This window comes from Eublepharis macularius, chromosome 13 (genome assembly GCF_028583425.1).
Source record: "Eublepharis macularius isolate TG4126 chromosome 13, MPM_Emac_v1.0, whole genome shotgun sequence".
Lineage (NCBI taxonomy): Eukaryota > Metazoa > Chordata > Lepidosauria > Squamata > Eublepharidae > Eublepharis > Eublepharis macularius.
The window spans coordinates 36,227,644-36,240,524 of NC_072802.1; the positions used below are offsets into that span (position 1 = coordinate 36,227,644).

General features: G+C 42.6%; 1 protein-coding gene across 1 annotated transcript in view; it reads right to left on the reverse strand.

Moving 5' to 3' along the window:
* Positions 1-360: 360 nt before the first annotated feature.
* Positions 361-12,881, reverse strand: part of AFF2 (ALF transcription elongation factor 2) — a 361,635-nt gene continuing 349,114 nt past the window's right edge. Inside the window, exons 20-22 of the mRNA XM_054995827.1 lie at positions 12,446-12,495; positions 5,984-6,198; positions 361-982 (exon numbers count right to left, since the gene is read on the reverse strand). Of these exons, the coding sequence (XP_054851802.1) occupies positions 861-982; positions 5,984-6,198; positions 12,446-12,495 (387 nt within the window). The 3' untranslated portion in view covers positions 361-860. The remainder of the gene's footprint in view (positions 983-5,983; positions 6,199-12,445; positions 12,496-12,881) is intronic.

Genomic DNA, 12,881 nt, shown 5'->3' on the forward strand with positions numbered 1-12,881 from the left:
CTTGACTGCCATGTGGTGGAGAACAATCTGGACTGCAAGCCGCAGAACCGACTCCTTCCAGTCATCTCAGATTAGAGTTATGTAGATAAACCCGAAAGCATGGCAAGCCAGGTGCTTTTGTATTCAAAATATGGAATGAACAGGAGCTGCAGTTGGCTTAAAAATGGCGTTGTGGTGTTGTGCTACAAATCTAAGTCAAGTCAACAGAACAGAACCACAAAATCCCATTGCTTAGGAACTGATATGACAATCTACCAAAGCCCCTAGCGCTATACACTGCAGGGGTAGAACCATGCAAGATGTTTGTTGTTCTGGTTTTTAAAGACAGAATTTCTGAAATCTTAAGAACGACCTGCGTCAAATGATAGGTCTAGGGTTAAGCAGTGAATGACATGGTCTGTGTCCAAAGGGCAATTTCCAATAGGACAGGCTGAACTTCTAGTTATTTGTTTTCCGAGGGGACTTTTCATAAGTGCCCTCAAAGATTTAAGACATTTTGCTCAAGAATCTGTATCTTCAACAAAGTGCAATACTGCAGGGAATCTGCCCTTCCATAAAGCACATTATGGATGGCAAGAATGGCAGGATCCAGGAGACACAAGGCAAAGAATAAGAGTCCAAAACTGATTCAACGGTACAAACATGTACCCTGCTCTGGAGCCATATTTTCCGTTTATGGTGAGTTCCACTTCTGACAGAGGAGGATATTTTCTTTCTTTTTTTGTTTTTAAGGAGCAATAAAAGCAGTAAAAATCAAGCTCTATGAATAAAATTCCAGAAAACAGTGGCATTCCACCAGTGGTCACCTGGGCGCCGGTGGAGGTAAGAGGATGGAGCTGTGATGAATGGGATGGCAGTCACTACAACAAATGCGCTTCAATGCGAAGCCAATGGAGTCCTTGCCGAACATAACGGACCAAGTTGGTCATACTGCTGTGTTGTGTTAATGGACCCATCACGGAGTCCAGGTCTGTGAAGAACTCTGCAAAATAAGAAGGGCAGTCATTTTCTACCACTTTTGGGAAGAGAGTATAAAAAAAAAACATTAGCCAAGTATAACAACATGAACAATGCGTTCCTTAAACTTATTTGTTTTTCATGCTTAAGCACTAAGCAGGCTTAAAGGTATTTCAAAGTATCATCAACAATACATTCTAAAAACAGTGCTAAAATCTCTGTTAAGTCATAGTATATAGCTGGGTGACCTTGGGTCACTTACAGCTCTTCAGAGCTCTCTCAGCCTCACCCACCGCACAGGGGGATTGTCATGAGGATAATAATAACCCACTTTGTAAACCAATCTGAGTGGGCCTTAAGTTGCCCTAAAGGGTGGTAAATAAATCAAATGTTATTATTATTAAGGGTAGGAAAACAAAATGGTACAGCATGATACAATAAATGTTGACTTCAAAATAAGTGTCATTTCAGTGGGATTTACGGGGAAGGAAGTGTGCACAGATCTGCAGCTTCCAGAATGTATACATGCAAAGTAAATTGTTATCAATATAAAGATTACCCTCTCTCTTTTTAAAAATAAGGGCATAATCGTAATACTGGGATGCCTTGTCAGACAGATTTCTTCCTTTTCAAACCAGTTTTATGTTTGTGTGTTTGTAGATTCATAACTGCTCTGGAGATCAGACAGAGGGAAGACGTGTCATTGATGCCACACGCTAACCAACAGGTGTCCACCACTGCTATAAAGCAATTATCATCACTTTCCCTTTCAAAGGAGGAATCTGTGTTTCCTGTTTTCAATCTGAAACACACCTGAACTCAGCAGAATGGCTTTTTTTCAGCTTGTTCCCCAGGAGGGCAGGTTTTCCTTTAAGGATCCCCATGCCTGGTATTATTTGAGCAAAAAAATAAGGAGGGGAATGACGGGAAAGGAAAAATGTAAATTGGAATTGCAGCTGCTGATTCTCTCTGCACTTAAGTTTCAGAACAATAATAGCTGGGTGCGTTTTCCGTCTGCTGGCAGAGCACATGAATTGCTCTGGTTCAGCGCTAAGCAGAACATTTAACGACTCTGCCATCGGGTCACAAGGCTATCTCCATTTGTAGTCAAATAGCATTCTTTTGTATGTTTTATTAAGAGCCTCCTGTAAAATATGCTTTACTGGTGTCCCTAATTGTTTTTCTTTGAATCAATTTTCTTCTTTATTGGTCTGATCCAGCAATATCGAATGACTGGGTTGGATCCAAGGTTTCCAACTGCTGAAACATTTTTGATCACTTTTGACTGGTGACAAAGGGAGAAGCAGGGACCTCTTTGACCACCGAGAAGGCGATGTTGGCCATAATGGGACCTGCCTTGACAAAAACCATGTAGTACAGGGCAGCAGTAAAGAGAATTGGGCAAACCTGAGTTTAAAAGCTGGTGGGAGCTAAGCCAGTATCTTGTTCATCAAAGATATGCAAACGTATATAATTTAGAATTATATGGAGGGGGAGGGGAAATTAAATTCTGTTTTTTAAATTATCAAATATATTTAAAAGTTTTTAAAAAATAAGCACTCTATAATTTTTCTATAAGAACACCATTCTGAACTGCTATTGGTTAGATGCTTCAGAAATAATTTACTTTCAAATGTTTGAAAAACAATGCATGAAGAAGGAAAAGGCACAATATAAGTAGTATGTTGCTGGATCAGGCCAACGATCCATTTATTTCAGCACCTTACATCTTGCAGCGACCAACCAGATGCCCCCAGAAGGTTCATAAGCAGGTCATGGAGGCAGCTGGTATTCAGAGATACACTGCTTATAAACATGGAGGTTCTACTGAGTCATCATGGCTAATTGTCACTGATGAATCCATCCTCTAGGATTATACGCATTTCTTATTATCCTTATCCTCCATTAATTCCATATTATTCAGAGCAAACATTATTTTCTTTACTATATGGATCACATGGAAGGAAGCTGGCAGCTAATTCCAACTTTTGGGCAAGTGTACCCAAATTAAAAACAAATGGCCCATCCCCTCCTTTGTGCACACTGCGGTGTGTGAGAGACGATCACCGTGGGGATTCTTTTAAGTCTTTTCCTATACTATATCACCAGGGCTCAGAGAGGGGCAGGGCCTTGATATTGACATCTGAAATGCAGACTGGCTTTTAAGGGTTAGTAATGGCCAGATGTGTTGCATTGCTCCCCACACAGTGGTGGCAATCTGGCTGAGAAATGGAGGAGGGTTCTCTGTTGAACACCTGTGAGAATCTCTATAGAGCAAATGGGAGGAGACAGGTTGTGCTTGCACTTTTATCATTCAAACATGCACCTTTTCAGGGTAAAGGTATAATACAGAGTGTTGTACCCACTCACTCCTCTTAGCAATGGAGTTGTGATCTTTTGATGGAAGAAGTCTTTCTTCCTCTTCTGTGGAAAAATAGCCTCTTGTGGCAGAAGAAGATCCCTTGCTTTTGAACAAGGCAATGAGGTTAGCTGAGCAGAGTGGTAGGACATGACCCATTTTTATTCAATTAAAAGTGGGTCCTGCCCAGGTGGGTCCCCCCATGGGTCAGTAATGACTTGGTGCTTGCACCTTTAAAGAGAGCCCCATGGCTCAGAGTGCAGTCCTGCAGCCCAAACTCTGCTCATGACCTGAGTTCAATCCTGGCCGGGTTCAAGTAGCCAGCTCAAGGTTGACTCAGCCTTCCAAGTCTGCCCCCATGGGTCAGTAATGACTCGGTGCTTGCTCAGGGGACTACCTTTACCTTTAAAGGAAAGGTAATCAAAATCCCCCCCAACTTTGCTTCTAATCACTCACATAATGTTCAACTTGTTTCCACAGCCTCATTTGGAGGACTCCTCCTTTATTACATGATTTGTTTTTTGAATAATGACATAATTTTGTGGCACCTTAAAGACTAGCAAATTTATCGTGGCAGAAGTTTTTGTGAGGCTCTCCCCCCCCCCCCCATCAGATACATGAAGTGTTACGTTCAGTTGGCAGCAAATAGGAGAATGATGGTGAGTGTTCTTACAAAGGGGGCCCAGTATGCCAAGGGTCTAAAATGTAAAGTGTGTTACAATATATTGAAGAACATCAATGAAAAAATCTAGTCCAAAGAATAAACGTTCCACTCAAAGTGAGTGTGGATTACTATCAACTTTTGGTATATTAGCAAAGTAGGATGAATACAGATAGCGTAAGAAGGAAAATTACTTTTCATACAACACAATCCTAAGAAGAGTCACAGTGGGTAGTGTACTGATTGTTAGCGATCCACTCCCAGCTGGAATGGAGAGTCTCTCTACACGAAATACCTTGGTGCTTGTTCGTCAAGTGTAAGAAGATGCAATATTATTTTATATATTTATTTATTTATTTATTTACCTTATAGGCCACTCTCCTGGTGAGCAGGCTCAGAATGGATGACAACAAAGTTTAAATCTACATCAAAATTTCCTTTTAAAAACCATAAAAAATATACAATTCAGCAGTAAAAAACAGTATTAAGCAGCAGACCATATTACTCAGCCAGGAAGTATAGTTTAAAAAGACAGAGCAGGCATAAATTGCTCCTCAGAGGGTTTGTTAATTTTATTTTGGCCTCCCAGAAGGCTCTGTTAATTTCACCTCTCCAGTCTAAAACTGTGTGGGATCACATCTAGAGGGTAGCGAGGAATGGAAATGGGCTGAAGCTGCCTTCCAGAGCTGGGTTTAGACCTGGAGAGGTTATAATGGGCTGAAATTTCCCTTCTGGCATTTCACACCCCCTTCACACAGCTATAGTGTATAGCAAAGCCTTTGCCCTGCTGCCAGCTCTGTCTTCCTGGCTACCATTGCATCTCCTGACACGTATTCTTCAGATGTCAGATGTCTCATGTAGAGACACTCTGAGTCCAACACTAATAGGGTCAAATTTACATCAGATGTCCAAAGGAATGATTTCTCACTGGGCTCTTCCTTTAATTTGCCTTTAAGATGACACAAGACTCTCTGTTCCTTTGGTGGCAGCAGACTCCCTGTCTGGAATTTTTCAACTTGGGAATCCAATCCCAGTTAGAAAACATACAGTATCATTTATGAATGTACACACTGTGACTTTTCTAGAAAGGGGGGCGGGGAAGCAGCTTGATTTTATATGGCTATTGTTTGTATACGTTTTACCTGTGTCCCATTCATAAAAAAATACAGTTTTTATGTTGTTTCATACTTGGAAAAGGGGGAAGGAGATAAAGGTATATAGGTATGATTAGCAAACAGGGATATTCTCCTAAATTGCAGCAGTTGAGGCAGACATCCAACTAGCCCCTCCCAGTGGAGGTAGGATATGTGCCCAACCTTACACTAATTGCATTTTAACCACCCTGCCATGTGGGCTCGAGGTGCTGAGATGTAGGGTGCAATACAAACTGCCTTTTAAGTTTAATGTTGTACCATATGATTGCTCAGGGCTTTTTTTCTGGGAAAAGAGGTGGTGGAACTCAGTGGGTTGCCCTCGGAGAAAATTATCACATGGCTGGTGGCCCCGCCCCCCTGATCTCCAGACAGAGGGGAGTTTAGACTGCCCTCCGCGCCGCCAAGCAGTGCGGAGGGCAATCTAAACTCCTCTCTGTCTGGAGATCAGGGGGCAGGGCCACCAGCCATGTGACCATTTTCAAGAGGTTCCAGAACTCCGTTCCACCGCGTTCCCCCTGAAACAAAGCCCTGTGATTGCTACCAATGTTTTTAATTGTTCTTAATTGTTTTTATGTATTTATGATGTAAATCGTCTCTGAGCCCGCTTGCTGGGAGAGCAGACTATAAACTAACTAACTAACTAAATAAACTGTGGAGACCAGCCACACCCTTGATGATCATCCTCACTTGGGATTATCACCTTGGGAATGATTGTACTAAGCCACAAGGATGCAGAATTGAAAACTAGCATCTCCTCTCCAATCACAAGATGGGAAGTGTCATCCCTGGGTTATAATCGGACAGTGGACTATTCAATTCAACTCTAAAGCAGAAGAAGAGTGAAAGGGGCACCTTTATTCTCTTTTGTCAGCTTGTCGGCCATGTCCCAGTGCTCGTAGCTCCGCAGTACATTGTTGGTGATGTTGACATGGCTGGCTGCCATGTGATGGATGCGCTGGGGAATGGTTATGGTCCCTGCAGAAGAGGACCCTGCGGTGGCGGTGGCAGTCCCAAGAGAGCTGATGGGTGACGGGCTCAAGGATGCAGGGGATGGCGTTTCTGTGCTCCTGGGGAAAGGAAGAGAAGGTCCAATTCAGTATTAGGGAAGGCATCCCTTCCTTCAGGAATGTGGCATGCCACTTCTTCAGACCTGCTTGAGGCAGCTCACAATGAGACAAAAACAATCAAGACAGTAAAACAAGGCAGTAAAACAAATCGTGCGATAAAACAAGCCAAGCCAGGAGAATAAAAACAGATCAATAAACACATGCCCATAAAAAAGAAGCCAGCCGATTAAAAAACCCAAGGCATAAAAGCACATTCAACAAATGTAGCAGTCTAAAAAGATATTAATAAGACAAGCCTCACACTAAGTGCAGGCTATAAAGCAACTAAAAAGAAACCATATTGTTAAAAGCCGGAGCCGTGAGAAACTTTTTGCCTTGTGCCTAAAGTAAAGCAAAGTAGGGACCAAGTGCGCCTCAAGTGGGAGGGCATGTCAAAGGCAACCACATGGTTTGCTTATGATACTGGTGGCGGTGGTCTCAGTGCCACATTTTTAAGAACTGGGTTGAGTTTCCCCTAGAAGCAGATTATGAAGATGGCTGAATGTGGGCACCTGGGCAGACTTCCAGCCTCTAAAGCAGACACAGACACACAAACAAGGCACTCATCATCTTCCTGTCATCCCATATACTTGACACCACAGCTCAAGGAATATGCAATATCAGCACTGGCCAGTACAAAATATGTGCGACCAGATCTGAATTTGCCTTGTTGCCATGGGAACCTCCAAGAAGATTTTTTTTACCCAAGGGGCCTTCCCACACCTTTTGCTTAGCCATATAGCACTGAGCCAGTTGCAAGGAGAGGCAAAAGGCAGACATGTCGTTGGCTGTAAATCCTCCTGCATCAAGACAAGGAGGCAGGAACAAAATCCAAGTGTCTGACAATATCTCTATTCTAGATTAAAACAGCAATTTTCTTTCTTTTAAGAAGAGTTAGGGACTTCAAACAGAAATCCTAGGGCTCTCACCAAATTACAGATCCTAGGACTTTGGGGAGTAGCTATGACAGTTGAAACTGGGGGTAAAACTAGTGTAAGTTTGGAGCATTTCTGATGTTTCCGCAGCTGCTTTCAGCAAAACATGGAACGTGCTGTGCTCTGCTTTCTCACATGATCAGTCTCATCAAACTGAATGCCGCCTTGAATACATACAAATACACAAAGCTGATTTCGCCTAGTCCCGTCTACTTGACTGGCAGTTGTTCTCCAGAGGTTCAGGCAGGGGTCTTTCCAGAGAGAGAACTTTGATAACTCAAAATGATAATAAAAAAGCCCTCTTCAAATTTTCTCTTCTCCCTCTGAACATTATTTTCAGACGGCTAAATTAAAAAAGAATCCAGCAACGTGATACTTTTTCAGTCCCCAAGATTCCCAATGGAAGCCCATCACGAGCCCTAAGGCTGTGGCTAATTTGCATATTTTATTAACATCATTACAAGGCTTGACAATTAATCTGCTGGATATTGTGACAAGTTCAGTTCTGACAGCTGGATTCTCCCCACCCCCACTCCAAAGTGCATACTTTTTTGTGTGTGTGCTTAAGATTCAAAAATGATGATCTTTTTTAAGGTAGTTGTGAAACTAAGGAGGAAAAAAAATCTCGAAGAAAAATGCGCACGCTAAAAACACTGTAAATTATTAATAGTAATGTAAGTAGAAGTAGAAATGTAACTGCAACTGGTACACAACAGTATGGTTCAGGTGGAATGACAAAAACCCTGGATTTCTGCTTCAGGAACAGGCATGGAGAATCCTTAGACTTGCATACTCTTTCCTCCCCCTCTCTTCTCTTGACGGATCCAGCCAGCTAGTCAGTTATTCCTGACTTTGAAGAACACTCAGGGCCAAGCTACACATGACGAATGACACTTGAACGGCAAGTGGATTGAGTGGAGGGCAAGTGAACAGGGAGAAATACACTTGCCGTTCAAGTGTCATTCGTCATGTGTAGCTTGGCCCTCAGTTTTCCAGTACATCTGAAACCATAAACTACGCATTGCTCATCTCAGACACTGTCTGGTATGGGAGGAGACCGTGGGGGAGTCTGCACCTATCACTGCTCATTGGGTCCAAGCCAGTTAAGCTGTCGATGTTCTTGTTATAAGTTGCAGATGCTGTGTGCCAAGAAAAACAGTGATATAATTTTGGATCTGGGCTTTGGGGCACGGAGGATTTTTATCATTCCTGGCGATTTCTGAATAGGACATTACTGATTCAGGATTCAAATCCGTGTCATTTTTTGGATTTTGCAGTTTGGTCAAGCAGATTGAAAAAGGAGTTTGATTTTACATGCCCCAAAGGAGGTACCTCTCTGTGTAGACATATTTCTCTTGAATGATTCCTAAAATGGTGGCTAAGTTGCAGCCTACCAGAAGAGTGCTGTCCAGCCATTGGTATTAAAAAAACAACAACCCCTATCTAAATTCATTTCATTTTCCTACTCCTACAGTGACTGACAATATATATTTTTTTACTTTCCACTGGAAAATCTGCATTTGCCATCCTTCTTTGTTGTGGTCTGTTGTTGGTTTCCTTTCACATAGTGAGGAAGGCTTTCTTTGCAGAAAAACCTCCCTGTCCCATCCAACTGCAGCCCTACCATTATTCCCCAAAAGGGACATTTTCAAGGGGGCTAGAGTGGCTATTTTTCAACCAAACGACACCACAACTATAGAGAAGCTAGTGCTTAGTGCTGCCTGTCCACTAAAGACCACCTCTCCAAGTTTCAACTGAATTGGACCAATGGGTCCAATTCTTTGGGCTTCTGACCAAGGTGCCTCCAGCCATCCTACATACAGAGGGAAAAACAGCCCTCTCTCCCCCCAAAGCAGCGAGGTAAGGAGAAGGAGCCAGCCAGACTCACACCTCCATCGGGCTCTGCATCTTGTCTGCGCAGGCTGGGAGCTGCCTTCACATTAAGAGTAATTCAGCAATGGAATCAGCTGCCTAGGGGTGTGGTGGGTCCCCCTCATTGGCAGTATTCAAGGAGCAGCTGGGCAAATACTAGTCAGGGATGCTTTAGGCTGTTCCTGCATTGGGTGTGGGGTGTTGGACTAGGTGGTCTGTAATGCCCCTTCCAACTCTATGATTCCTTGGGCCACTGCTGGGGAAATTTGTAGAATCAAAGAAAAACAAGACACTTGCTGAAGGTAAGAACCTGAACACAAAAAGCAACACAGATTTTTCAGGGTGGGTTCATATTTCCAAAGAATCCTGGATTTGTGTTACTGTTCCAGAAAATTTTCATGTGTTTTTCAGCTCAGGAATTTTGTAATGCAGACCACTAGTTTCCATCCTGGGTTTGGGATCCTGGTTGGTGAGGAAAGTGCACACTAGAGGTGGATGGTTCCATTGTAAAAATAGTTTGGCCAAAGCCTGGAAATAAGCAGTTATCATGCCATGAGTGAGGGGAGGAGGAAGGGGGGGATCACACAAGCCTGAATATCCCCCAGGCGTGTTTGTGTCATGGAAAGCCATGTGTTACCATTATACCTGGACCATGCAAGTGAGAAACAGGAACGGGTATTTGTTTTGGTCTGGAATTAATCATTTGTACCTGAGTGGTGTTTGGATTCAAGTTACTAGCGAAAATCTTTGTGTCAGAATTATAACCCCTTTGTAAAAGGTCTCATAGTGGTAATGATTTTCCTAATGGCTGTAAGGGAAACACTCAGTCTGTATTATTGGCTTATCCTCAACATAATCAGCACGAAGAGCAATGACAGTCTGCTATGCAACACAGCCCACCCCCCGATGCACAAGGCGCCACTGTGGAAAGGGCACAAGGAGTGACACATACAAGCAACGGAATCAGAAATATTTCTAAGGGACCCTTGAAGAACCATTGATGAGATTCGTTTCCATCTGGTGCCAGTTTATCCGGGCAACGATTTAGAAAAAGCTGAGTTTTAAGTTACCTGTTTGTTGCAAAGCGAATGCTCTCATATGGATTTCCTTTTATTTCTAACACCAGCAATTAAGAAACATTTGCTGACTAGGATAGCTCTGTACAGCTGCCCACTAAGGTCATGCACATTTAAGGAAAAGTCAATGAAAACTTTTCTTTGGCAACAAGATTTCACAAACTCTTCTCTTAAATGTGTGCAGCCGATGCAAAATCCCACATGCCACTGTCCAGTAACATGACTCCAGGGTTATCTATGCTATCAATACAATTAGTTTTATACCCCTTTAATTGTTATCCCTTGCCAGAAAATATCCCGGGATGTGTAGTTTGATGAGGCTACTAGAAAACTGCACCCTACCCTGGATGGACAAGCAAGTTCATCCTCATCAGAACTCAGAAACTAAGGAAGGACAGCCCTGGTTAATACTTGGATGGGAGATCACCAAGGAAGTCCAGGGTTACTACACAGAGGCAGTCAACAGCAGATCACCTCTGCTCATTTTGGTCTCTTGCCTTGAAAACCCTGTGGGGTTGTCATGACTTAGCTATGACTTGACAGCACTTTACACATACACACTACACATGCACACAAAAGATCAGCAGCTCTCCTAAACAGAACTACAATTTCCAGAGTTCCAAGGAAGACTGTTAAGCGTAGATTTGAAATGGCCCTATCTTGTTTTGTGAGGAACATGGGTATGTCCTCTTCCAAGGGCAGTGAGCTTGGGCACAAGTTACATTTGCCAAAGAGATGTCCCCAGATATGGCCTCTTCCTGTCCATTTACTACATGTCCCATTGTGACATTTGGAAATGACTAGGGTGGGACCATCATGCTGGCTGGGAATCTCCAAGCTTCAACTCCACATTTGTGATGTTTGTAGCGGAGTTGTGGAGACTGATAATGTGATCGCCTATAAACACTTCCAGCCGAGATGGCCATCAATCACCAAAGGGAGGGCGCTTCTGACATCTTCATGGCAAAAGTAACAGTTGCTCCAATCCTCATGCGCTGCAGCTACCACAAGATTGGTTCAGACCATTGTATGATTCGCTGAGAACTTACAAATATGCGGAGCTGGAGTTGCAAGACATTTGTGATGAATCAAAGTCTTCTAAAAGGTGGACAGAACTTGGTCATGGTGAGTTGTGATTGTCTTTTGAGGAATTCCCCACGGGGCAGTTTTAGGTATTAAAAAACAGCACTGAAAAGGTGTGATGAACAGGCTGCTTTCCACCATACAAACAAAAGTTTTATGAATTGATCCACAGTGGAGACCCTAAGAATTTTCTGATCCTTGCTCTCCAGACATGCTAAGGCTTCTTTATCCTATGAAAATCTACTGATGGATCTTAGGGCTAATATAAGACCAGGTTTGGCAATATAGCATTCAGGATAGTCTTTACAGCAATGTAGGTAAAGATGAAAGGGAGAACAATTTGCACAAGGTGCTGCAGTGAGTGAGCGGGGATTCGAATTCTGTACCCGAGGCTGCACCTTCTGAAATGCTCCAGCTGAGCACTATGTTCATCCAGCGGCAAAGAAGTCAGCAATTAGTTTGTTCTTCTTGCTCAAAATCAGCCCCCGTCCAGAGCACGCCTACACAAATTGCGATGCACCAAGCCAAACACAGACTTCGCCTCCCCGATACACAACATACTTTGTACATTGTATGATAACCTATCCTGTTTCCACAGTCCAAAGTAGCACCAAAAGAAGTTTTACTGATCCCCGATTAAGCCATTATAGATGGACGCTTGGCTGTAGTGAGCATGGTGATTCACATGTTGGGAAGACCTGGTCCATGGTAAATGAACACAAAACGTGTGTCAGTGGTGTGGGGTGAAGGATGCACATGCATGGCTGATTGACGCTTGAATATGATTCCAGGTTTGAGATGGGAATATTTTAGCGTTAATATAAGGGTTCGGATAATTGGTTGACTAAGTGCCTTCATGTTATTCACCACGATTACGCCTCCGGTTTTATTAAACAGCACTTACCATATATCAATGAAATATTCATTGGTCTTTCATTACTGAACAAATCATTGAAAAAAAAATCATTGCCCTGGAGATTAACTGTACTTTGGCGTCCTGGAACGACACTGTACTTTCTATCCAATTAACTGCTATTTTTATGGCCCTCGTTTGGCTTTAAAAACCAACCTGATGAAGAATTTGGGATCAATCAATCCACATGAACCTTTTCCCATTCTGCACAGCAAAGTGTAACTTGAAGATTATTGTGCTGTAATACAATAGTTTATTACACATATATATATTTAAAAATCACCATATAAGCCATTAACTACTCATTTCCATGAACAGGGAATACTCACTTTCCATTGCCTCCCCAAGGAGAAGGGGCCTGTGAAACTTTGGAAGAATTCTGTAAGAAAAACCAAGATTAGAAATAAAGAGAGAGTTCTTTGTTCCCTCCGCAGCAGACACAAAGGAAGATTTAAATTGCATTAATATTGATTACCACAAGACAAGGAAGGTACTTGCCATTTCAATAGCAAAGCTGAATGTTATATATAGAACTATCTCAGAATAATAATCCCTTTTAAGCTAAAAAGGAAAAAACAACAACCCATGGATGGATAATTAGCAGGCTCTAACCAGAAGTATAGAAGGCGATGAAAGGCACAATATACCAGAACTCCAGCATAAATCAGATGCCTTTTGCGAAGAAGTGGTTTAATTATCCTTATCTGAAATTCCTTCTGCAATGTGTGCTTTTCACCTTGCGGGGGAATTGGCAAACTTTTAGTT